Raw genomic sequence first — 26,381 nt, 5'->3', positions numbered from 1 at the left:
TTTCCATTCTCATTGTCACAGATATACAACCCCTCATGCCATGTTGTTGAATAACCTCCATTTCAGGGTTCCTGTGCCAGCCTTTTTGAAATGGAGAGGATTATACTCAACCATCCTGATCTGGAGATCTGCTATGGGCCAAACTACCCTCCCCATACATAGCTACACTATCCAATGGGGAGTGGAGGTGTTGCACGTGAGGGCCACAGCTCACTGGTGGAGCATATACATAAGGTTTCAGGTTCAGTCCCAGGCATCTTCAGTTCAAGGATTTGAAGTAGCAGGGGTAAACCATAGGAACAGAGTAAGCTGCCTTATACTAACAGTCAGACTGTTGGTCCATCTAGCCCAGTATTGTCAACACTGACTGCAGCAGCTCTCCAGGATTTCAGGCAGGAGTTTGTTTTTCCAGCTCTACCTGGGGTTGAGGCTAGGACCTTGTGCATGCAAAGCATCTGCTCTACCACTAAACTACGGCCCTTCCTTGTGCCCGGGAGTTTGGAGAACTACCGCCAGTTTAGAGTAGACAGTACTAGTCCAATGGTCTGATATGGTATAAGGCAGTTTTATTGTTCATGGGAGCATCTGAATACATGCAAGACTCTGAATCACAGCATAGAACAGTAAAGGGCACTGCAAAAGGAGTATATTTTACTTCCAGAAAACACAGAGAAATATATATCAGTTAAGAATAAACTCTGGCAGTTCATTAGGTTGTGCTCTTAGAAATGTGCTACAGTAAACAATACAATTATATGTGCTGAAGGCTTGTTTTAGGAAACTTTGTTACAGGGTATAATGGAGCAGGACAGAGAGAGAAAGGGCAAATATAGTCAAAAGCTAAGGCGTTGATGCTACTATTCAGATTTGGCTACAAACACTTTTTATTATTCTTATGGTCAGACTGCCTCAACACTTTCATTTTATGGAGTACACAACTGCAAAAATAGAAGCATCCTATTTATTTACAATATATATATATACATACACAAATGAAACATTTCCTACAATACAACACAACTGCATAGATTCTTTTTGTTGCTGTTAAAAACAAAAACAAAATTTGGGCAAATGTACAGTATGTGAGCCTCAAGATCCCATCAGCCCTGTATTTAACAAAGTCATTCGGTGTTAACATCTTCACATTTGATAATGGAAGGCCTTATACTTGGAAACAATAGACACGTTCAGTTAAAAAACAACACAAGGAAGTACTTTCCTGATGCCAAGCAGCGCTACCAGAAATGCTAATTTCTGAATAAGGAAAGATCCCTGTTCACAGGAGATCTGAGCCACTACATTCTATTGTGATTTTGTAAAAACTACATCAGAAATAAGGTTGTGGAACTGGGACCAAGGAAAGAAATAGGAACAATTCTTGCCTTCATTTCATCCAGACTGTATTTTGGTGTTCAAGCAATACTGCAATATTGTATGTAATGTAATGGGGAGTAGCTTTGCTATCCTTTACCTTTCCACTTCCCTTCTTTTTTCCCCATGGACAAAGTATTATGATTTGTGTGCTGGGAAAATGTGATTTTCCTTCAGCAGATATGCTAATGGGGTGGTGGTGAGAGGAGATATTTGGCAAATTGGGGGGGGGGATGTACCCTGCGGGTTGCCCACCCCTGCTCTACAGCAATTGCACATTTTGTTTTATAAGCGAATGACTGAAAAAGGCCTTTATAATCAGCTCTTAGAATGCATGAGCCCTGCTGAATCAATCCCAGAGTCCATCTAGTCCAACAACCAGTTTGCCACAAGGGGCAACCAGAGGCCTCTGAGAAGCCCACAGCAGGTAATGAAGGCAGCAGCCTCCCTTGCTATTTGCCCTTTCCTGATTGGTATTCATGAGATGGTACTCATGGAAACACTGTCTCTGAACATAGCGCTTCTATTTAGTTATCATAGCCAACAGCTGTTGATAGACCTATTCTCCCTGAATTTTTCTAATCACCTTTCAAAGCCATCTTCACTTATGGCTGCATGTAACGCTAAGCCATGGTTTATTGCTTTAGCCATGAGTGGTCTTGCAGATGAGCAAAGAAACCATGGGTTATTACCCCCATTTCTGGTTTGTTTCTTTCCTGTCCATTTAGCCAACCTTCAGAGCAGTTTCAATTTCAGGCACCTCTCACTGGGTACCTCTGTTTCAGGGCAGACAGCAGCAGAAACAAGCCAGGGACAAGCCACAGTTCTGGTTTCAGACGTCATGATGAACCATAGTTTAACCAAGCCAGACTTCGTAAACCAACAACAAACCGTGGCTTCTATTTGTGTGATGTAGCTGGTTAAGAAACCACAGTTTGTTTATGAAGATGGGTTTGGACACAACAACAAACAAGAATTCAACAAACCACACCATGGCTTAGAGTTCTGTGCTAACCAGGCCATTATTGCTCCTGGTCATTATCAAAAGACACAAAAGAAGGACAGGGAAGGTGGAGACTGAGGCCCAGTTCAGACATCACAACAACCCAGAGTTGTTGTTGTTTTTAAATCCTGGGTTGTTGTGAATGAAGCATGCTGGTTCCTGCCACCTCATCCTGCCACCTGCTGCAAGTGGGAGGTTTAAACAACCCATGAACAATCCCTAGGTTGTTAAATCCAAGTGAGAGCAATCAGGCAGTGGAAACCAGCACACTTACTCACTCCTGCTCTTTCACAATAACCCAGGGTTTAAAAACCAACAACCCTGAGTAGTTGTGACATCTGAAATGATGTAGGAAGGCTGAAAGCTGGAATTCTAACTTATTTCCTTTAAAATCTCTCTGTAGCTTGAATTACACTTTAAAATTAGCCCAGGTAATGAATGTATTTCTTGGATGGTAGTGGCTTTGCCTGGTAGTGTAATGTATCACTGTAGAAAGCAGTGATGCCTAAAATAGGGGGAACCAACTATCATTTAACTGACAATACTCCAATTAGTCCCATTTCATAACCCTAAAGTGGTCCCCTGCCAGCACCTTGTATGCTATTCCTCTCCATTGCTAACGGTTTGGTAATTTATCTGCAAGGATGCCACAATATATTATATTACGATCTTTTCTTTGTTTTTAAGACAAAAATAATCTACTATAAAACTTCATAAGTTAGTCCAAACTCAGAAACAACTTGCATTTCCTTCAAAATGACCCAACAGCCAAAACGCTGGACTTTGACTGGAGACCTACGTTCAAATCCTTGCTCAGCCATGAACAATTCATTCCCTCGCTTGGCCTCAGTTCTGGGTCTGTAAAATGACACTATTACTGAACTACTTCACAATGTGCTTGTGAAGAGGAGCAAGATAATAACCATAAAGCGCTTTGCAGGGGTGATAAATAAAACCGTCTAAAGTAGCACATTGCAAAATGAGGCAAAAGATTTATAATAGCAGGTATGGAATAGTACTGATTAAATATGTACAGTTTATCATTTGGGCTTTGGTTAAAAATGTACAGCTACGGTGAATGTCAGGATAATAATTATTCTACAGAGTAGGCTCCAGAACTGGATAGCACAAATACTGGTTGATCCAAAGGATGAATAATAATAATCCAGAAATTCTCATTATGAAAAAATACAAGGAGGACAATAATCATAATCATAATAAAAATATAGGCATCTATACTTGACAGTAGGCACTGAAATGACTCAGGCTACCACTCAGAAAGCACGTGCGAGTGCTTTGTACAAACACCAGAGTGCCCTGTTTCCTCCTTTGTTTAAATTGACCACAGATCTTTTCACTATATTGGAGTCTATTCTCTTCGAATTTTGAGAGCACCTTGTCAGTTGGCATGAGGGCCTCAGGTCTGTCCAGCAAAGAACACCATGTCACCCTTCAGACTGTATCCTTAGAGTGCAATCCTATGGCCACTAGACAGTGGCTAGACAGCCATAGGATTGGTTGGTTCCCGGAGAACCGCCTCCCTACCCCCTACCTCATAGGTGGCACGGAACGTCCCCGGGCTCCATGCTTGCAAGAGCATCGCGGAGTGGGCCAAAAGAGGGCGTTGCTGGGGTGGGGAGTGCAGAAGTGCCAATATGACATTTCCTATGTGTTGTCCGGCTTCCCACCGCCCCACCAGCTCTGAGGTCCTGTGGTTAGACAGCCAAAATTGGCCGTCTAGCCGCAAAGGCAGGGTGGCTGGAGCGCAGAGGAGAAGATCCCCTCCACCCGCCATGCATTGGATATGCGGTTGCCTTCCGAGTTTGGAGGCAGCTGCCTATCCCAATAGGATTGCTCCCTCTCCCTGCAATCCTATACACACTTATCTGTGAGTAAGACCCTTTTAGCTCAATAGGACTTCCTTCTGAGTAAACATGTACAGGATTGCACTGTGTGTCATTGGTTCCAAAACAGGTCTGCTGCATGGACGCTTCCTTATCTTATTACAGACATTTGTCCAAGTCAGTTTTTGAAATGTGTTTTCCTGCATGGCACTGAGATGGAACTTATGACCAACCTGGACGGGTCTTTTTACTGGCTGATCAGTATATATCCTTGTTGGCACCAGCTAAGCCTCTTCCCTGCCCCCCGTTTGTTTTTTTTAGTTTTTTGCTATTGTGATGAAAAAGGAGTAGAAATCCTCCTAACCAGCAACTCATCAATTCATACAACTAACAATGTGTATTTACAAATGTCACTTTGGCACTGAGGACGCTATTTCACACATCACCTCTGGGCCAGTTTCTTATATTTTGGTGCCTGGAGGGCCCCATCCCAGGAATACTGTCTCAGTGCATGGGGGGAAGGAGGTACGGTTGCCTGGGGGAATTTATCTATGAATTTAGGCCTCATGTATAAAACTGTGGGCACTGCAATGGAAATGAAACCAGCAGAATGAAAAGAATTTCAAAGAGGTGACTAAGAGCACACACCATGGAAAATAAAAGCAAAGAGTTCAACAAAACTCTTTTTCTAAACCGACCTATTACTCCTACTCCCCAAGCCAGGTATAAAATAGAAATAACGAAGGAAAGAACCAAAAACAAAGCCCACAGAACTGCAGTGTTGACCGGCTTTAGAAATAGGTTCAACTATATTTGCTCCTGCTCCTGATAGCGTTTCTCACCACCTGCAACAGAATCTTGTTTGTCTTAGGGTCAAACTACATGTTATGTTAAATACCTAGTGTGCAGCTTCCAATGTGTTTTTTCTTTACTCAGAAGTACGTGTGGGGCCCCTTAATCTGGATTAGGACTGTAGCACATGGGGAGTTGAGGTTTAGTTCTTCTCTCCCCACCTGTGACTCCCTCCAACCTTCTCCCCCCGCAATGTGGCAGTTAAAAGTATTAAAAAAAAAAACATTGGTGCCAATGAGAGATTTTTTATTCTCTCTTAATTGCTGTGGAGCGAGAGGGGGCAGAGTGATTCTAGTAAGAGGACGGAGAGGCAAACTTTGTGGGGAATGACACTCCAGAGTTCTGGCCTACCATAGTAAAAGAATAAAACCCGAATGACCATAATGAATGGAACCTGGAGCAAGAACTGGGAGAAGGAGTTTTATATGGGCTCAGAAACAAACTAGTAATCAGTACAGATATCTTAAGACCAGCATAATATTATCATGCTATCTAGTGCCTGTCAGGAGCAGCAACTTTCTATTCCAGTTGAAGTTTCTCAACCATCTTTCAAGGGCAGTCTCTTGTAGAGCGCATTACAGTGAGTCTATCATCAAGATGGAGGATGACAGTGGGTGGATACAGATACTCAATTCACAGCATATCTCCACTTAATGCCAGTAACTAAACCTTAGGAGAGGCATTTTGACATTTCAGAATGAGAGAAAAAGTGTACAAAAGCCAGGAAACCACAAAATGATTGGTGGCTGGGAGGAAAGGGATGGGACCAGGAGAAAGGGTAGGGCCTTCTAGAGAACCCCAGAAGGCCAGATGTGGCCCCTGGGCCTGAGGTCCTGCACCCCTGCTTTAAATGTTCAGTTTCAGTGAGATCCAGTCACTGAGGCTGATTTCCAGAGGTTTTATTTATCTAGTAAAAGCAGCCAGGGTTTTGCGATAGATGCAGGTATAGTCTTCAGAACGATGGTCAGCCCACCTTCTGAATGGAGACAAGCACCTGTTTTTGCCTCTGTGCTCGCTCAGTTTCATAACCATTTGTGATTCAGAGAGGGATCCCACTTTGAAACTGCCAAAGTCTAAGCAAATCTTCTCTTTTCCAGTATAACCTTCCAGCAATTTACCAGACTGAGTGTTCATTAAGAAGTCATCAACTCTGCAGTTCCAAACTGATGCCAACAATTCTGAAATTGCCAGCAGTCTACCCTGTCCCTAGAGGAACATCTATTTGAACATAACCATTTCTTATATACACATGAAACTGTCATGGGTTATAACAAAACTGAGTGTAAAAGACAATTCCCACAGCGGTGAACTCCTAAGGCTAAATTGTGCACAGACTTTGCTTACTGATACTAAACACCCTTTAGATTCCATCTGTGACCAAACACGAAGTTATCTATCCATTCCTACACCAGCACACTTAGGCAGATGCAAAATTATCTCCAAGAGTGAGAGATGTATTTGATCAAGGCTGGATAACTGATCTTAGCTGAAAATAAATTGATATATTTTGCATGTATATGACCTAAATAGAGAGTATCCCCTGTCATTTTAGTGTCAGTTACTATGCACAGAATACCTATGGCCAATGGACAAATCTATGCGTATGTAAAACTGTACTGACTATCCTAAAATACTTAATACTGATCCAGTAGTTTGTGGGAACATGAAAAAAGCATTACAAATTACAGTGAAACAACCGTCTCCCTCAGGAAAATACATCCTACTAGTATTTCATTCTTTTGATTTAATGTAGGAAACTCATGAAAAATGGGATATATTGACAAAATGGGCTAATGGTGATTTTGGTGAGTAGCAAAATGGAAATGTGTTCTTCTCAATGTCTCAGCGGCGTTCAGTGGTATCTCCTGAATGCACCCAGTCATAGATGACAAGAGGAATGCTTACCAGGGAAAACAATATTCCTAATGCCAGAAAGAGTGATGCCTGGAACCAAAATGGAAAAGTACTTCAGTGAGCAGAACTTATTTCCATAAAGAGATTAGGCTTTAAAGTTAAGCGGACATATCTTAAAGGTAAAGCAAACAACATGTGTGATTGAACCACTATTTTTTCCAGCTATTCATGGAAAGTTGCATTTCACACTATATTTTAAAGCTTTAGATGGCAACTAATTTTCAACATAAACCATATCTTGTATTAAGCAACAGTTGGAAGGCCAGGCAAACTTAGCTCTATTTGGGAGGTCTATATCAGGCAATTAACAGTGTGTGGAGTGGGAGGATGCCTACTGGCCTTGAACCCATATTCCCAGTGGCCCCACTTCCTGCATGATCAGGATTCCCATGGACAGAGTAGGCTCCCCTATTCAGACCTCCCTGCTGCCCCCGCAAGTGTGGATGGGAAGGGAAAGAGCCATCAGGGATGTAATGGTGGGGCTAGGTGGCACAGCCCCACACTCTCCTATTCCACGCAATGCTAATCATGTGATTTGGAATGTTTGAGGAGGGCTACTGATTCCACACACTGATTGACTTCTGCAGGAGCTACAGTACAGGAAAAGGGCTCTTTTAACTGCCTCTCCCACCTAGCGTGAACAGCAGCAGAAACTTTGGCTGTGTTTTCCTATGGTTTATTGGCCCGATCTTGTTAGCTGAGAAATGGGCTCCTATGACTGGGTGGCAAGGCATCTCCTGCAAACCTAGCTCATCAGTATTACAAATACCCTGATCCAAAGAAATCTTGCTGTAGACTCTAAAATGCCAATGTATCTTTTCTAAGTATCAGTCTGTCCCCTGCCTCCACTGAAATGAATTGGGAAGCCTGTTCATGTAGTAGTTCGATTAGTGTACTGGAGCACACATCATGCTCCTGACTTACGGTGTAAATCTTTATTTTACCTTTGTTATACGTGGGGAGGCATGCAGTTTTAGAACTGGTTTAGAGAAGATTACTACAACAAAACCAATCCATAAAACTTACCCAAATCCTCTGCATCAGTTTTGATCCATCTTGGTGGGTGATTTTTAAATACACTGATGATGGAAGAATAAAAATCAGCATATTGGCAGACGTTACCCCTATCATAGACAAATAAATGAATCTTGTTATAATTGACAAGTTTAAGCATGCCAGAACAAAATAACGCATTTCTTATTCAAATATAATTAGAATACTGTACCTACAACTCCAAAAATATCCTTCATGGAAGGTATGAAAATAACTAATAGGTTTATGATCACCAAAAGGATCAAAGTAACCACAATGTGACGACATAAGTGGAATTTGGTTTTTCTAGCAAGCTCAAATATAGACGAGCGCACCTGTAAGGGGGGAACAAAGAAGACATCTGTCAGGCAAATTTGCATGGGGCAGCCATCCTTCTTAGTAATTTCCTCCTTGGTTTTGTATATTGCACTTTAATTTGCTTGGTTCCAAAGTCATTCTGGAGGAGTGTGTGTGTGTGTGTGTGTGTGAGAGAGAGAGAGAGAGAGAGAGAGAGAGAGAGAGATTGTCTGCATTTCCAACAGATGCTATTTCTTTCAGCTGCAGGCTTTTCATGTTAACATTGTTTGTTCTAGTGTCAAAATTAATTACTCTTATGCCAGGGTTGAAATTCATCCTTTATCTCACACAAATCAGACTTGCTATGATGAATCAAATGGGGAAGGATAAAAAAATAATAATCCTGCACCAAAATATGTAAGAGTTTTGCTTTGTGGTGGCTTTTTGAGCCCATACCATGGCATGGTGCTCAATGGTGCCAACTAGTGGGGTAATTGCCTAGGAATCCACAGGAACTACGTTCTGCATTTCATCTGGAGATGCCAAGTACTCAGCTTCTCTTCTTAAATTGACCTTTTGCACTACACTATTGGTGACCACCAACCCTCAACATGCCCATATGGGCCTCCTGTTTCTTCCAGCTGGGTTTTCCCCCCCAGTGCTCCTGTTTCAGTACTTTAGCATCAAGAAAGAGCACAGAAAGCTGCCCCTCTAGAAGCAAGGACAATAAATGTCGCAGGGGAAAATTGCAAACAACTTTGATAGTTCTACTCCTGCTGAGCAATATCCACTATCTGAAGTGTGGTCAGGTGCAATGTGCAAGCAGGTAGAATATGAAAGTGGGGATCAGATGCATATCAGATAGTGTGCATGGGTTGATAAAGCTGAGCGACTCAGGAGGATCTTATAAACACAGCTACTTTGTGGGAATGACAGGGCAGATCAGTGTAACAGGGAGTTGAGGAGGAAAGAGATGGACAAGGAGTAAGCTGTAGGCCCTCGATGTATGTGTGTGGGGAGGACACATCCTGGGGGTCAGGCTGATTTGAGAGGAAGAGATGGCTTTCTTGGGTCAAAGAAAACTGCCTGAGCCTGGAGCAGGGAACTATTCTTCTGGGAGAAAGTCAAGAATTAGATGTGAATGCATTTAATGAAGGTAGAAATTAGGAGTTGCTGTTGGAGTTCTTAACCTTATTGTTATTTTGTGGGGCTTGAGCAAAAATATTTTACATACTGCTTTCGTTTACTTGAGAGATTGGTGGGGGTTGACGCTAAACTGCAGTCCACCTTTAGCAAGATAAGATCTAAATGAGCAAGCAAGTCAGAATTAGATGCTTGCTCCTAGGAAATGGAAATATATTCCCAAAGGAACAGGAGAGACTGACTTACAGTGAAAAACAACACCGGGACTGTGAGGATGACTGCAACAATGACGGCAACGCGCACTGTTAAGACGAGGATGTCATCTTTACTCTGGTACTTGTGAAGCAGATTTGACTGCACAGTTTCTGCAGGGAAGACAACGAGAGGGCTGTTCCAGCAGTTAGGCAATTAATTCATAGAAGCTGCCACTTAGCAAGAGCCATCGCAAACAACAAGTGATTAATGCGCAGGCAGCAGGGCTGCTGAGGAAGCAAGCTGGATCGAGAACAGCATTTTAAACCACGCACCAGTGATCCTTGAAATCCAAAGTCAGGGTGCAACCTGATACACACGTTCTTGGGAGTAAGTCCCACTGAACTCAGCGGAAGCTTCCTTCCATGCAGAACTTACTTCATGCATAGGTGTGGATTGCCAACTGCTCTGGCCCCAAATGGGGAAAGGAAGCCTCCAAACAAGGGCTTAACTCACAGCGTTTCCCAGTTGCTATTGAACACTGCAAAGATACTGACATTTTACAAGTAAATTCATGAAATCATTATAATTTGGGATATTATGACACATTTAAAACATCATAAAAACTATTTTCATTAATCATGTTCAAATTACTAAAGTCTTTGAGATTATTCTACACAATGACATTCCAATGGTAAGAGGTGGGAGTGATGTGTTCTTGAACTAAAAAGCTATGTTCAGGCTACTTTCCCCTCTTTAACAAGAAGTATACAAAAAACTGGCAAACCCAACAACATTGGAATGGGAGTTCTTCTCAGGGAGACCTTGGTATGCTGTTTTGTTTGGAGCCAGAGGTAGATAAATGAATGCATGAACAAATACTAAGTATTATTGTTGAGCCAAAGATCTCTGCTAGCAATCAAAACTTTGCCCACTGTGGTTTGTTGTGTACAATACGAAGCTAACAATTTGATAAGGCCTCTCCTGCTCCATTCATACCATCACCTGTAAGCCTGCGCAGCTGTTACCTGTACCCCCCTAAGCATGAGGTCACTGGGTGAAGTGCTCCAGTTTGTGCACAGCGCTCCAGTTTGTGCACTTCCTCCCCACCCTGTTCTTCACAGCACTAGAGAATACAGGTACAATCTCAAGGGAAGGAGAAAGGCCATCTTCAGAGGACCTTGGATACCCTGATTTGGATGCTACCTTCTGTGCATGGTGAGGGAGAAAGGAAGAACCACCTCACAATGTGTGTGTGTGGGTTTTTTTTTTAAAAAAAACCAAACAGAAAGCAGGCAGTAGTGCATATATTTTAAAAATACACAAGCTCTATTCAGGCATTAAAAATCCAAGCTGAGTAAACATGCGAGGAGGGTGTGCTAGCCCTGCATCATACATTTCAGTCACTCTCTGCTAGGGATGTCCAGTCCAGGAATGTCCAGCCCTCTTGGGGCTCAATGGATTTCCCTGGAACCCCTGGCTCAGCGCCAGAACTCACAGACTTCCAGCCGCAGTGGGTTGCTGTGTGCAAGTCTTTCCTCCCTCCTAGGCCCTGGGAGAAGGAGAGACTTGTGTACAGTAGCCAGTGGCGGGGTCAGTGTGCACAAGTCCCTCCTTCTCCCTCCCAGCCCTGGAGGGAATACACCACGGCTGGCAATGGCAGCAGTGGAAGTCTGCGAACTGGAGTCTGGGGGCCGAGCTGCCAAAGCTTGATGGATTTGACCCCCTGGACAGATTCCTCCACCATCCCTATTCTCTACATGGGAAGTGCAACTTTCTGAATAGGAGGCCTTCTTCTATCCGTGGAGGCTGGAACCTGGGAAAACCAGAGTTCCAAATCACAGACAGAGGGGGGTCTCCTATTCTGAAAGCCAGCCTCCATGTGCACAGAGCGATCGAAACCCATGTCAAAACTCTGATACCGAATGCCTGAAAAGGGCTTTACACGTATAGTTTTCAACATCTTGTTGCAAAGGTACAGTAAGGAAAAAGAAACTATCTCGACTTTCATACACATTAGCAAAAAATGGTTACGTACCATAAAACGTCAAATAGCCAAAAATAGCAGTCAAGAAGTACATGACAAACATGGCAAAGAAAGAGATTTTTGAAACCATCTGCATTCTTTTCGGGGAACGACTGCAAAAAATAAAGCAGGGAGGGAGGGAGGGAGGGAGGTGAATGAATAATTTGTACTTCAATACACACTGCAGACTATATACTTTGGCACAACCATATTCACTGGTAAAAGTAAAGAATGCTGGGATCCCCAAGAGCAGAGACGAAGGAGAATGTCTTGGGCGAAACAATTGTCCTCTTCTCAGTCTGTCTTCTCCAAATGGACAAGACTGAAAGAACAATGGCAGCATGGTTTCTAAGGTTTAGAGAGGTTACAGAAAACAAAATGGTGCTCCAATTAATGGAGGGTTTGAAATCCTTTGATTTCAAAGTTTGAAGTCTATGGCTGGGGCATGCTGGGAGTTGTAGGACTTGTTTCTGCCTAAACATGCATAGGATTGCACCCTAAGTGATGACTCCCCCCACTCCTGTCACATTGGCTCTAATGAAGCATCAGGTAATCAACAGTAACCATAATATGTTATAACTGACTACAACTAGTAAGGAGGGAGGCAGTGGCTCAAAGATACATCATGTGCATTGTTTTCATAAGGTGGTAGGTTTTAATAACTTGCACCTCTAGTTGAAGGGCCTCAGATAGCAAGGTCTCTATTTCTGGTTTGTGTCAGTTTCACATATTTTCATTCAAAACTCTGTTCGATCTTGTTTTTGCATTAATTTGCAGATTTTTTTTAAAAAAATCCACATGAACATGCATATTTAAAGACATATTTTTGAAACCTTTTCTCACACAATGTGCATTTCTAAATGTGTTTTATCCTAAAACACACATTTTAAAAACACATTAAGGGCACAATCCTATGGCCGCTAGACAGCAGCTAGATGGCCATAGGATTGGTCAGTTTCTGGGAACCAACCTCGGAGTCCATGCTCTGAGGTTGGTTCCCAGAGAACCATCTCCCTGTCCCCTCCCACCACCTTGTAGGCGGCACGGATTGTCCCCTGGTGCTGTGCTCATAAGAGCAGTGCAGAGTGGGGCAAAAGGAGGTGTTCCTGGGGGCAGGGAGTGTGGAAGTGCCAGTATGATGCCTCCTATGTGCCGTCTGGTCTCCCCACCCTTGTCCCCGTGGCTAGACAGACAAAATCGGCCATTTAGCCATAAATGCAGGGTGGCTGGAGCATGGAGGAGAGGAGTCCCTCTGTGCTTCTCCAACCGTGCATTGGATAGGCAGGTGTCTCGAGTTTGGAAGCGGACACCTATCCCAATAGGATTGCTCCCTACATGTGTTTTATCCAAAAATACCCATTTTAAAAACATATTTAGTAAGTTATTTGAGCTGAGTACTGCACCACAAAATTCAAAGGAGTGCAGAATCCGAAGTATATTTATATTCCAATCTGCACATTAGTCCAAGAGGTGTGGATCCGGTCACTGTCTCATCACAAAGAATTCACAAAGATCGAATTCCTCCATTCGTCCTAGAAACAAGAGTGCTGGAGGGGACTGCCAGTCTTTGAAAACGCACTCAGCTAGATCAGGGGTGCAGAACCTCAGGCCCAGGGTCTCAATCTGGCCCCCCTGGGGTCCCAATCTGGCCCCCCAGGGTTCCTCAGATGGGCACACCCCCTTCTTTTGGTCCCACCCCTTTTCCCTGTCCAACAATCATTTGGTGGATTCCTGGCTTTTGTGTAGTTTTGTTCCCATTCTAAAAGGTTGAAATGCCTCTCCCAATGCTGAGTTGCTGGCAGTAGGAGCTTTAAGCTAAAACATGCTGGTCTTTGGGGTATTTTGGCCCAGCCCACCACTGGAATGTGGCCCCGAAAAGCTTCTCTGAAATGGAATGAGACCCTTGGGCTGAAAGAGGTTCAACACCCCTGAGCTAGACGGAGCATTAATGTGACTCAGTTAAGCAGTTGCGTACATCTTTGTGTAAATGTACAAATTATATGAACTACATGTAATTATAGAGGCACAGGGACAGCTCTAGGGCACTTGCTGAGGCCCTAAATAGTAAGGATATTAGACATTTTTCAATGTTGCTAAATTCTATGGAAGATTAACAGTGCAATCCTATACAGCCTAAGGCTGCTATCCTATACATCAGGAGTCCCCAATCTTTTTGGGTCAGTGGGAACATTTGGAATTTTGAGTGTTGTAGTTGCTCTTACAAAATGGCTGTCATGGCAGGGGCTTGCCTGTTTGTAAAATGGCTGCCATTTTACATTTACAAAACACTTATTTCCCAGAAGGCAAACTCATGAGACTGTAGGAAAATAAACTTGCCCAAGAACCGAAGTCTAGGCAAAGGTGAAGCCTGAATGCTAAAATACAAAACCACACATTTGAACCCAAATAGAGATGGGACTGGAGGCCATTGCATTGCTTTGCAGCATGCTAACCTCCCAGTTATTTTTTTTTAATTAAAAAATCCTAAGAAATAAAATGATTTAAAAAAAAAATCAGGAGGGCTAGGGAGTGTGGCGGGTGTCAAGAGGTGTCCGTGGGCGTACTAGTGCCTACAGGCATCATGTTGGAGACCCCAACTATACACCCTTACCTAGGATGGCAGGAGCAATCCTATGTGGATCAACAGTCGTCTCCGACCCCGGGGGTGACTGCCTATCCAGTGCAGGGTGGAAGGAGTGGTGAGGAGCGGATCTCTTCCCTGCTCCCACTACTCTGCTTTCGCGGCTAGACAGCTGACCACGGAGTGTGGGAAGCAGCAGCCGGACAACACATAGGGTGTGTAGTACCAGCATTTCTGACCTCCCCGCCACACCCCTGGGAACACCCCGTTTTCACCACTCCACGCTGCTCTTACAAGCACAGAGTGCGCGCTGAGCCGTGCTGCCTACAAGGTGGCGTGGGAGGGGTGGGCGTCGGTTCTCTGGGAACCAACCTCGGAGCATGGGCTCCAAGGTCGATTCCTGGGAACCGACCTATCCTATGGCCGTCTAGCCGCTGACTAGCGGCCATAGGATTGTGCCCTAAGTTCCACTAAATTTCAGTAGGACTTACTTCTGAGTAGACATGTTTAGGATTGCACTGAAAAGTGCTTTTATATGGACAACACATACACAAAGCAAAAGAGGCCTCAGCCTACCTCAGAGTTTAGCTAACTTTGCATTTCAGATTAATAGTAGAAGGTTTACAATAGGTTTTTAAAAGTTTAAAAATATGGTACCTAATATAAAGCACATAATGCTGAAAGCTCAAAAAAAGAGGCCACTGTTTGTGACTATCAGATTTAGCTGCCTTTGAGCCAGACAGCAATTAGCTGCAGTCTAACATCCTCTTATGCAAAATAATTGCTAGCATTGTTGCTGTTAATAGCTGTGCAGATCTAAAGAAAGCCCCACAGTTTTTACACTGCCCCCTCAAACTACACCCTAAGTGAGCCAAGCCTATCTCTCTCTCTCTCTCTCTTTTGTTTGTTTGTTACATTTCTAATCCTACCAATAACAATTGTTCTCTGGGTGGATTATAGACAATTTAAGACAACGGTGTGTGTCCATCCTGCTGTTTTCTCAAATTAACGTAACCGAAACTCTCCCCATGACCTGAGTTCGATCCTAGTGGAAGCTGGGTCCCAGGTAGCCGGCTCAGGTCGACTCAGCCTTCCATCCTTCCGAGGCCAAGGTAAAATGAGTACCCAGCTTGCTGGGGGAAAGGTAGTCACGACTGGGGAAGGCAATGGCAAACCACCCCGCTATAGTCTGCCATGAAAACGCCAGCGAAAGCAGCGTCCCTCTAGGGGTCAGTAATGACTCGGTGCTTGCACAGGAGGAACCTTTCCTTTCCACGGGTGCAGAGTGGAACTCAGTACTAACAAAATGATTTTCTTTAATACTGTAACAATGAATATGCTCTTACTCTTTCAGTTCACTGTAGATTGGCAGGACCGACGGATGGCACACAAATGCAAATGCAATGGTGGGTAAAGCATACACAGTCTGTTTAAAATAAAAAACAAAACAGAGTCAGGAGAGACAATATTTTCCCCAGTGTCATTAAGAAATCTTCATTGTTTCAGATATCTGAGTCGGAATGTTCTCTATTCTTCAACTACAGTTACCACCTTTTTGCTCTGGCAGAACTCCTGTGCATTTAACAGCTGCATGCTATGTGTAGCAGTGCCCAGCATGACAATATAATGTGAGGGATAGCACCCCATAATGGGTTGAAACCAGAAATTCTCTTACTCTGACTAAAGGACTCCTTCCACTGAAGGAGGACTCCTTCCATCAGAGGAATGGAACCGTCAGATCTAACCCACTGAGGTTTTGCCTACCCCAAAGATTTTTAAACCACAGGAGTCCTCCCAGAAAAAAAAGTTGGCTTCACTGAATTGTGAAAATCGGTTAAATAATATGCATACAATGTAGTTTCAAGTACACCTTTTTCAATACAAGGATATCTATTTTGTGTATAGATTATGTAGCTGTTGTTAGATTTGACTTTTTCACTGGTGCAGCAGAAGGAGAGATGGGACAGCAGGGCTCTCTCATCCTTGCTGAGAGACCAATTGCCATTTGGCCTCTCCCCGCCATGGACTATGAAACATTTCTTAATGGGGCCTAAGTTTGCTTGCTTTCCTTTTCCTTTGCCATCCCTTTTAGGCTGAAAGCCTGCAGGGATGGACTCTCTTGTTTTCTGTCATCTTTCTACAGTGTTTAGCAAATTTTAGGCACTTTATATATGATAAAACACTGTTGTTGTTACATTTATATCCTGCCCTTTTTCCTCCTTCACGGTCCTCCTCCTCTCCATTTTATCATTGCAACAACCCTGTGAGGTAGGTTGGGCTGAGAGTCAGTGACTGGCCCAACGCCACCCAGTGAGCTTCATGGCCAAGTGGGGTCCAGAACCTGGATCTCCCAACTCCCAATGCAACACTAGTAACCACTACAGCACAGAAGATAACTTTCTACAAAAGTATTCAAAGCAGCTAAGTATCAAGATGGCTACCATTTCCACATACTACACTTTTATTTTTCTCCTGCCCAGCACTATGAAATTGGTTCCCAGAAAACTGCCTCCCTGCCCCCGCCGCCTTGTAGGTGGCGTTGTTTGTCCCCAGCTCCACGCTCATAAGAGCAGAGCAGGGGGACAGGGACAAGGGGGCGTTCCTGAGAGCAGGGAGGGAAGGGCGGAAGTGCCAGTACGACGCTTTCTATGCGCTGTCCAGCCTCCCCCGTCTTGCTCCGAAGAGCTCCAGTTAGACAGCCTAAATCAGCTGTCTAGCCGCAAATGCAGGGTGGCTGGAGAAGATCCCCTCTGCTCTCCAGCCACCCTGCATTGGATAGTCAGTTGCCTCCAAGTTCAGAGGTGGTGAACTATCCCCATAGGATTGCGCCCTCCATGTTACTGTATGTTCTTTATTGTATATGTGTTCAAGGGTCTTCAAATGCCACAATGAGGAAAATTCTAGTAAGGAAAAAAAAAGGCAAAATTGATGATGGCACAGAAGATAAAACTCAGGGGATTTGCACTACCATGTTTGTCTATAGAATACTGCAGCTGGCAGAGTTCCTATGGGCCATCTAGTTCTAACCTCCATTTCAAAGACAAGAAGTACTATATCTAAATGAGCCTCAGAAGATTTCTTACTACCATTTTCTTAAAAACCTCCGAAGACAGAAGTACCACAAACTCAAAAGGCAGCAAATTCTATCACTAGGCTACTTGTATGTCCCCAATGTTTAATGTAAACCTAAAACTAAGTTAAAATAAAATCTCTAGTACTGCCACTCTTTTCCCAAAGACTTTTCTTAACTGTTCTCTGTCCTTATAACACATTTATATGTAAACTCCCTATTTTCCTCTCTTTTTGCACGCTGCTACATGAATACTTGTCAAAATTTTCCAAATTCTCTTGGAAGGATTTTCCATCTTAGAAACAAAACACAGGCAGAAAGTAATTCATTATTACTGAAAACTTATAGTTTTCCTTCAGACTCTGGAAATGCTTCTAAGTGGGGCAAAATAACAAATATTGTGGAAAGAAACATACCTTGGAATTAAAGGTAACATACTTTGCATGGCATGTATCACTAGAGTTTGAAAGGGCAGAAACTGTTGCATTTGTCTCCTGCAGAGGGCAGGAAAGTTGAAATTTCTTGTAGATAACCTGGAATAAAGGGACACAATTGAAAATGTTTCAACCCCTAGCTTTACATTAGAAAGTAATGGCTCTAATAGACACACCAAACAAAACTTACCACTATGAGAAAAAATACCATGCAAGTCAAAGAAAATCCACTAGTGTAGCCAAGATACCCTGAGAGAAATTCAAAGAACAACATATTCAGTTACTCATTCTGTCATCACATTTATTTACTTACTTTAATGGATTAACGTTTACTGCTATGGTTTAAGTTCTGGCACCTTATTATTATTTTAAATATTTATATGCCACCTTTAAGGGTCATGCAGTCCTCTCAAGGAAGTTACACACTAAAAACATAATAAAACAAAATAAGCAAAAACACAAAACTAATAACAATATCCACATTTCAGCAATACCATCTAAAACCAATAATAAAAAAGCAGCAACACTCAAAAACATTTCATTTAAAAGCCTGTGCCAACTTCAAATTAATCAGGTAAAAATATGTGTGAACCAGGTCTTTTAACCCATTGAAAAACACAAATCAAAATGGCTAAGTTACCCATGGGAAGAAATTCTACAGTGATAGGGCCACTGCTAAGATGGCCCTGTCTCTTGTGCCCACCAGCTTGATGGACTTTACTAGCCAGGCCACGAGCAAAGACTCAGAGGCTATCTTAAAGGCTGGGCAGGTTCACACGGGCCTAGGTGATCTTCAAACAATCTGGAGCTTTTCCACCCTTGGCTGGTAATCAGCTACATATATCACTTTTTTTCAAAAATACTTTGCAGAGTCATTGGAGACAAAGCAGACATGTTTTTATCTAATTTCTTTTAGTGTGTGTGTATGTGTGTGGGGTAATATAGATAGGCAGCAAATTTATTTACATAATTATTTTTTATCCCCATGGCGTTGTTACTTGGATATTTTTCCCTCAGGCAACTGTTTGGGATACCTGAAGGACCCTTCTGTCCTTCTTCATGTTGGAACAGGAGTACCACCAACAGCTATGAAAGCATATTTATATATTTTAAAATCTTGGCTCAGAATTCAAGCTTTGGAGGATGAGAGATTACCAAAATTATTCATTGACAGGAAAAACTTAAAATGGAATTGCGGAGAGTTATGGATGGCAAAAGACAATTTTCTTGTTACCATCTTATCCTATATTCAAATGAACAGTGATAACAGAGAGATTTCACTGGATGGAGGAAGTCTGTTAAATAACAATTTTAAAAAAGTAAAGGGCACTTGTTCAATTAACTAGCTTGGCTTTTCAGGAAGAAAGGTTGTCTGGAGACTTGACAGCAACAGGCAGATAAATGCTAAAGAGCCAAATGCTGAGAGCTCATAGGGAACAAACAGTGAAAAGATGGCAGAAAGGATGACGGGGAATGTCTAAGCCAATTTTTAAAATTAGGGGGTGTGCTAGTCTGAGGCTTTTTGCTCACTTTTTAAAACTGATTTTTAACAAATACTTTCCTTATTTTAACAAATACTTACCTTACTTTCCGTATTTTGAGAACAAAATATATGTATCAGTACTGTGGTTTTTTTTTTTTAAACTTGCCTACACTGTTTACACTGTCTTGGTGAGCAGAAATCTTTTTTGGACATAATCAATGCTTAAAAATAGAAAAGCCAAATGAATGCATTATTTTGTCTCAGGTTCAGACAGCCAAATGTATTCAGACTGTACCAAATTGTAACTTAGGCTTCTTTATTATACAGTTCCCTGAACACAGTTTATTCTGTGGCTAAGTAGTAGGCTTGGAATACACCTTGAATTTTAAATCTAAAAATCATACTTCATTCTAAAGGAGGTAACTTATCCTTACCTAAATTCTTAAGAAGACATAAGGGAAGGATGATACAGAACGTCACACCTACAACAAGAAGTCGTCCATCCACATACCAGGCTCTGTAAAACATTATCAAAAGTGCAGGGATAACATCACTTCCACACCTGAATTATCACATTTTATATGGTTTTAAATACATTTTATATGGTTTTAATACATTTTAAAAAAAATCTTATGTGACTATATATTCATGAGTGACTAAACAATCTCTGGTTGTCCTAGTCGGTATAAGTAATCAGCTATTATTTTAACATTGTTCCTTGTTGAATTGTAGCTGCTGGAGTCTGCAAACATTGTATTTTCACTAGGTTCCTAAGACAAGCATTGCCCAAGTGGTAAGAGCAATGCCAGGGGTGGAGGGCAAACCCATGCCAGTTGGCATTAGACAAGACGCAGGTTGTCAACAAAGGAAAAGTTTGCTCAACTAGGCAAACAGTTATTGCGGTACAACACAGGCTGTGGAGTGTGATTTTTCAAACTTAGACAGCTGACAGCAACACCACATACACTAAATGGAAATCCATATGGCTAGAGATATATAAACTCATTTATCTCAAAACCTATTTAGTGATAAGAGTAAGAGTGAAAATTTACTGTCTGCAGCACTGCTTCCTAACCTCTCCTTCTCTAGAGACCAAGTCATCCAGCTATTGGGAATTGGTGCTGACTCCTTGAATGTAAACAGCTACTCAGCAACATGTAGGCAGATCCAAAGTTTCTTTCAGCAAGGCCATGCAGCAAGGAGCCTGGCCATTTTCATGTATGATTAAAAAATGTATGTTGAGTCCCTCTAACCCTGTTTGTGCCCATGCGTGAATGTTGTTCATGCAGAATAGAAAGCAAAAGGAAACCCACCAGCCCTGCTTGTGGCCTCTACACGTTGGCTTTTACTCTTCATATAGAGCCTACATGCATTCATGCATACATGTGATCTGGGACCTTCCATTTCCCACCAACTTATGTGCATTCAGGTGAATGTGTGTAAGTAGGCTGCTTGTCAATGAAACCTTTGAATTCATGGAGGTGGGCATGACACAAATCACCTCATTCCACACATTCATTTATACTGAACTTAATATCTGAAAAGAGCTCTGACTGTACAAACCTGCAGTAATACAATACATACAGCATAAAAGAGCAGCTTCTGAAGTGTTAGGACAGGAGTGTTAGGACCTCCTACTTAGCCTTTCCAAAGCTGTGCCTTGATTGGGAGCAGAGCCTTCAATGGTACTTGACACCAAGTCCCTTGAATATGTATATGGACAGGCAAGATACCAGCCCAGGCTAAAGCTTCCATCACAATGAGACAACATGCATCTTGATAGTGCACTTGATCCCCCAAATGCACAGGGTGCAGATGTGTCCCCATTTTCTCTGACCACATTATTAGTGTGACTTCTGTGGTGTTATAACATATGACGGCTTATTTTATGGTTCTGGTCCAATAACATTTGAAAAATTCCGAAGGAAAATTATTCTGACATCTTTTAATTAAACTGGGACTAAAAGAAAAATGTATCTCAACATTTGAATATTGTGAAGGATCTGAATAATAATATTTTTTATTGTTTCAGGGTTTTTTTTTAAACCCCTGAGGGAGCAATCCTATGGCCACTAGTTAGTGGCTAGACAGCCATAGGATATGTTGGTTTCCAGGAATCGACCTTGGAGCCCGCGCTCCAAGGTCGGTTCCCGGAGAACCACCCTTCCCCCCTTCCCACGCTGCCTCGCAGAGAGCTCGGAATGGCCCCACACTTCGCACTTGGAAGAGGAGCACGGAGTAGCAAAAACAGGGTGTTCTGGGGGTGGGCAAGGCGGAAATACTGGTATGACACATCCTATGTGTCGCCCGGCAGCCACTTCCCCCACTCCGCCTTCCTGCTATCTATTGGCTATCTACCTGCAAATGCAGGGGGGCTGAAGCGCGGAGGGGACGATCCCCTCTGTGTTTCTTCTGCCCTGCACTGGATAGGCGGTCGCTTCCAAGTTCAGAGGCAGCCACCTACCCCATAGGATTGCACCCTAAGTGTCACAGAAATGATCTGTTCAGGTTCATCTTGGTCGCTACTGTTTCATTTCTTTTTCTTTGTTTGCCTTTAATAATTCCACAATAAATCCCGATGTAACATGTAGCATTGAAACACAGCATGGCAGCAGCTTATAAATGCTTCTAGCACTGAATGCAATTTATAAGCCCCTGCCTTAACCACAAGAAATTAGTTGTCAGCAAAACCACAAATTAAACTTACGAAAATGTATCCTTTTCTCCCATAAGGAACTTTATGGCAGCAGGCAGTTCATTTTTAACTATGAAGAGATAGCTCAGCATTGCTGGGAAAAAACAGGGTCTTGTTAGAAAGAAACATAATAAATCATGATGGCTACACACAGTGATGTACTTGGTTTTTCTCCATACTATCCTCAGGGTCATTCAAATAGGACTTTTGGGAAGAGTTCAGGTGAATAAGCATTTTGCCTGTACATGCAGCCCCTTTGCAGCAAAGAAATGACGAAGCTTCTATTTAAGCATAGTTTATAATTTCATTCAAACTGGAAAACTATGGATAACAGCTTTGGAATAAGTCAGAATATTAAACCACTTTCAAACCATGGTTTAACATCCTGGCTTGTTCCAAAGTATTTAACAATAATTTATTGGATTGGGAGAAATGGCAAACTATAGTCAATTCAAGATTTCCTGGTTTATTTGCTGGTTCATGTGAAGGGAGGTGCAAAGCAACTGTGTGTATGGACAAAAGGATCATTCATATCACATTTTATTAAATCAACATATGATCATCCAAACACAGTCAATGTATATTCAGATATGATCCCCAAATGCAAAATATACACTCACAGGTTCAAACGTAACATTCTTGATCCAATAAAGTCTGGTTTGTTGGAGTGGGAATGAGCAATGAGCTTGAGCATGTCCTCCTCCTCATTTTCAGGACCTTGCTGCAGAAAAGACGTCCTAGTTTGTTAAATTACAGTAGTGCTATGATGTCCAAACCAGGAAACTGTGGTTTAAGTATTCCCTACAAAGCCAGGATTGCAAGCAAGATTCAAGCTATGCTTTGTAATCCTGGTTTGCAGGGAGGGAGCACTTAAACCAGACCTTCCTGGTTTAGATGTCACTGGAAACAAACAGGAGAGAGGAGGAGAGAGTGCTCAAGCTCACTGTTTGTTGCTGTTGGACCTGAAACATTATGTCTGGACCTGGCTTCTGTATATGTCAGTTTGAATCTCACATGTATGTACTATGACCCGCTCATCACTTTAAAATACACATGAACAAGGGCCTGATCCTTTAACACCTGCCACTTGCATGTATTTTAAAGAGACAAGAAAAATACATGTGTGTATTTCAAATTAAGTCATATAGCATGTGTATTTTGTACTCAAGAATCATATCTATGTAAAAAAGGTGTCATTTGAAATGGCTTTCAGACTATAGTCTTTGCAGTAAACCTAACCCCAAGATAGTCCTACAGTAAGCATATAATTGGGCCAACACACTCCCATGATGTCATTAACTTGAGCCATACTAGGAGACTGTTCCTAAAAGCAATTGGCAGGCCTCACCAGTCCCTGCAACACACTGCAGTCACTTTATTGGGAGCAAATACATATCGAGTGAGGCAGGTTAGTCCGAACAGACAAGGCAACTAAGAAGAGCTGCTTCACTAGAAGTACACCCCAACACATATTTATTAAAGTGCAGGGAGATTTTAGTTCAACTGAGGTGCTACAGAGACTGGATATCCCAAAAGCTCTAAATAAATCATTTATTTTCTCTACCTTTATCCCACTTTATTTACCTCCAGTGTTCTGAAGAGACGTAGATCCAAAAACAATCACCTTTCCTGGTGTGCCAAAGACTTGCTCACCAAGCTTTTCATAAACCATGCAGCCTGGTTAAAGCAATTTGAAGAGGAGTTGGACATCAATCATGACAACAAACAATAAAGTCACGCCATTTACATTTCTTGTACATTCGTCTAATTCCCCCATTCAAAATCATGTTTCCACCTTGTAAGTGACAAATCACACATATACTGTAACAAGACATAATCGAGCTAGCTTATTCATAAATGGCCTTCATGCATTTTCAAAATGTCAGGAATTGTCAGGTACATGTAAGCCCTGCTTGGGCTTTCTAATCCTCCACAGAATTAGAATTGCATGAGGAAAGTAGGGATAAGTGCACTAGCTCCACCCCCTCTGTTGCCCTCCATGGGGGAGCATCTACGTCGGGAAGTCTACTTTAGCCATTACTCAAAATCCCATGGGGAGTCTACATGAGTAGGGCAGGTTCCCTGCTGCAGACATTTGCCCTCCAACTTGTGGAGGGCAACAAAAACAGCGACAGAGGGGGTAGAGCTAGCAAACTCATCTCTTTCTCTTCATGTGTTTCAAATTGTATAGGGGATGAGAAGGTCCAAATCAGGCTTCAGAAAGGTAGTGTTCCAAACAAAATGAAGTCTTTGCAACTTAAGAACATCCTTGCTCCCATCCCTGGGCATTTATAATGCTCACACTTGAACATCTCAGCTTCTTTAATAGGGATTAAGATTTGAGATTTGAGATAATTAAAAGAGCAAGAAACTATGCATTCAGAGCTCATGTCCATGAACAGATATTCTAATGCTAGCGGAACATCAAGCACAGTAATGCCTGTTCATAAACATTTATTTACATGTTGTTGTTTTTGCAAGTCATGTAAATAAAGAGGCTGAGCACAAGGGTTCCATAACCTCTCACAGTAGAACCACAGGACATAAGAAAAGCCCTGCTGGATGAGCAGCCAGATGGGCGATTAATAAATATAATAATAATAATAATAATAATAATACCATTTAGTGCAGCATTCCATTTTTCATCGTGACCAATCAGATGCTTCTGGGAAGCCCACAAATAGGCTTTAAGGTAATAGCCCTCTCTTGTTGTTGAATCCCAGAATCTGTATTCAGTGCCAAACTTAACACAAACATTGAAAAAAATATATCTGTCTTGCTAGGGTTCCTAATGTAGTGCTCACGAGCACCAATGCACCCACAAAGTGCAAACCAGGGTGGTACCCAGCTCTCTGCTCCCCTCACTGCTGGTTCTAACTTATTTTATTTATATATTATAAAATTTACAAACTGCTCCGCATCGAGAGATACTGGTGTACAATACATTAAAATACAAAATGTTACACTTATAATGGGTGCTGAGTCCCAGTTTCTCTTCATTTCCCCCCACATTATCTACTCTGGTCCTCTGACTATTCTAACTGGCCAGCAGACTTGGAAAGAGGAGAGAACACTTTTAATTGGTTTTTCTCTTATCACTGACATTGGGAGGTTGAAAACTCAGAAGATTTTTATCTTCCATGTTTGTCCTCTTCATTGCTACTGAATTAATACAACATTCTTAAGAATTACCTGTTTCCTTTGCACATATTAATAGAAGATTTATTGAATAAATAGAGAGCAGTGTCACTGAAATCAAAAGTAACCTATAAAAAGGAAATAAGAAAGAAAGAGCTCTTTTTATTACAATAAACCCAGTGTTTGTATGACATTAAATCTGGAGCATTGACAGAAATATTAGTTTGCTTTAAAATCATAAGTAGCTTCTTTTTGGGAGCATCAAATATTATGTGTCTTTTGAGAAACCGCAGTGAGAAATCAAACAGGACAAAACTTTAAAACCACAAACTTGCATGTTCACAAGTAACCAACTCAACATTTAGCATTTGTTCAAACAAATAAAGGTTGTAAAAAGGACCAGATAAATTCTCTGGCTAATTCTTCTCATTGAAAGTGGTCATTAGGTCCTAGTATTAATACTGCAATCTTATGCATGTCTGCTCAGAAGTAAATCCTATTGGCTCCAATGAGGCTTACTCCCAGGTAAGTGGATATAGGATTGCATCCTAAATCTCTCACATCCTAAGTGAGAGACAGCTCATTCTCATATTTAAATTTAGCAGTTATCAATAGGCAACTCAAGCCCTATCAACTCTAGAAGTTTGGTTGAAATGTTTTCATTGTAATTTTTGGAAAAACAATCTTTCTTAAGAAGTCAGTGAAGAAACTGTTTGATGAAATCTATCACTCTAAACAACTACTTCTAAAGTTTAATCCAATGTTACTATTTGTGCTATATGAAAGAAGTAAAATAAAATATTTTAACAGGAAGTAAAATTGAGTTACAGTGCAGTTCTATGCAGGTTTACTCAAAATTAAGTTCCACTGAGTTCAATGGGGCTTACTCCAGGTATGCATAAAATTGTGATCTCAGAGATAGTTTCAACTATTATGATTTTTAATAATGCTTGTAATTAACCACAAAATAATGCTGATTTGAAGATCCAGCTTGCCAATATTGTTATAGATAATGTTAGGGATGCATAAGAAATTTGCTCTGTCAAGATTTTTTTACGGCTTTACCCGATCCGCACCTCCCGGAACCGAACGAGGAAACGGATGTAATTTGTGGTTGGAAATCCATACATTTCCAGGCTTGCGATGCGTTCTGCGAAAGGAAAAAATGCATTCGAGAACATGCACATATTTGAAAAATGTGCAAAAAACACTGTGTACGTTTCTAGAATGCAGATAAACACGCTTTGGTGAGTGGGTGTGCATCTATTAATGCATCCACTTGAAAAATGTGTACAAAAATACATAC

At 41.9% G+C, this 26,381-nt stretch overlaps 1 protein-coding gene across 2 annotated transcripts in view; it reads right to left on the bottom strand.

Moving 5' to 3' along the window:
- Positions 1–548: 548 nt before the first annotated feature.
- Positions 549–26,381, bottom strand: part of SLC38A1 (solute carrier family 38 member 1) — a 58,961-nt gene continuing 33,128 nt past the window's right edge. The window contains exons 5-16 of one of the 2 annotated variants that reach the window (XM_084810640.1): positions 25,130–25,203; positions 23,522–23,614; positions 21,950–22,031; positions 19,677–19,759; positions 17,950–18,008; positions 17,742–17,858; positions 15,602–15,681; positions 11,687–11,787; positions 9,703–9,821; positions 8,210–8,351; positions 8,011–8,108; positions 549–7,014 (exon numbers count right to left, since the gene is read on the bottom strand). In XM_084810640.1, coding sequence (XP_084666766.1) covers positions 6,913–7,014; positions 8,011–8,108; positions 8,210–8,351; positions 9,703–9,821; positions 11,687–11,787; positions 15,602–15,681; positions 17,742–17,858; positions 17,950–18,008; positions 19,677–19,759; positions 21,950–22,031; positions 23,522–23,614; positions 25,130–25,203 — 1,150 coding nt within the window. In that variant the 3' untranslated portion in view covers positions 549–6,912. The remainder of the gene's footprint in view (positions 7,015–8,010; positions 8,109–8,209; positions 8,352–9,702; positions 9,822–11,686; positions 11,788–15,601; positions 15,682–17,741; positions 17,859–17,949; positions 18,009–19,676; positions 19,760–21,949; positions 22,032–23,521; positions 23,615–25,129; positions 25,204–26,381) is intronic. The other variant, XM_084810639.1, reaches the window with a different exon arrangement.

The sequence above is a fragment of the Heloderma suspectum genome, chromosome 7 (genome assembly GCF_057233095.1).
Source record: "Heloderma suspectum isolate Gila_16-S chromosome 7, 16-S_ref, whole genome shotgun sequence".
In the NCBI taxonomy this organism is placed as follows: Eukaryota; Metazoa; Chordata; class Lepidosauria; order Squamata; family Helodermatidae; genus Heloderma; species Heloderma suspectum.
The sequence above is the reverse complement of the archived record's forward strand: the minus strand, read 5'-3'. Positions and strand labels throughout refer to the sequence as shown.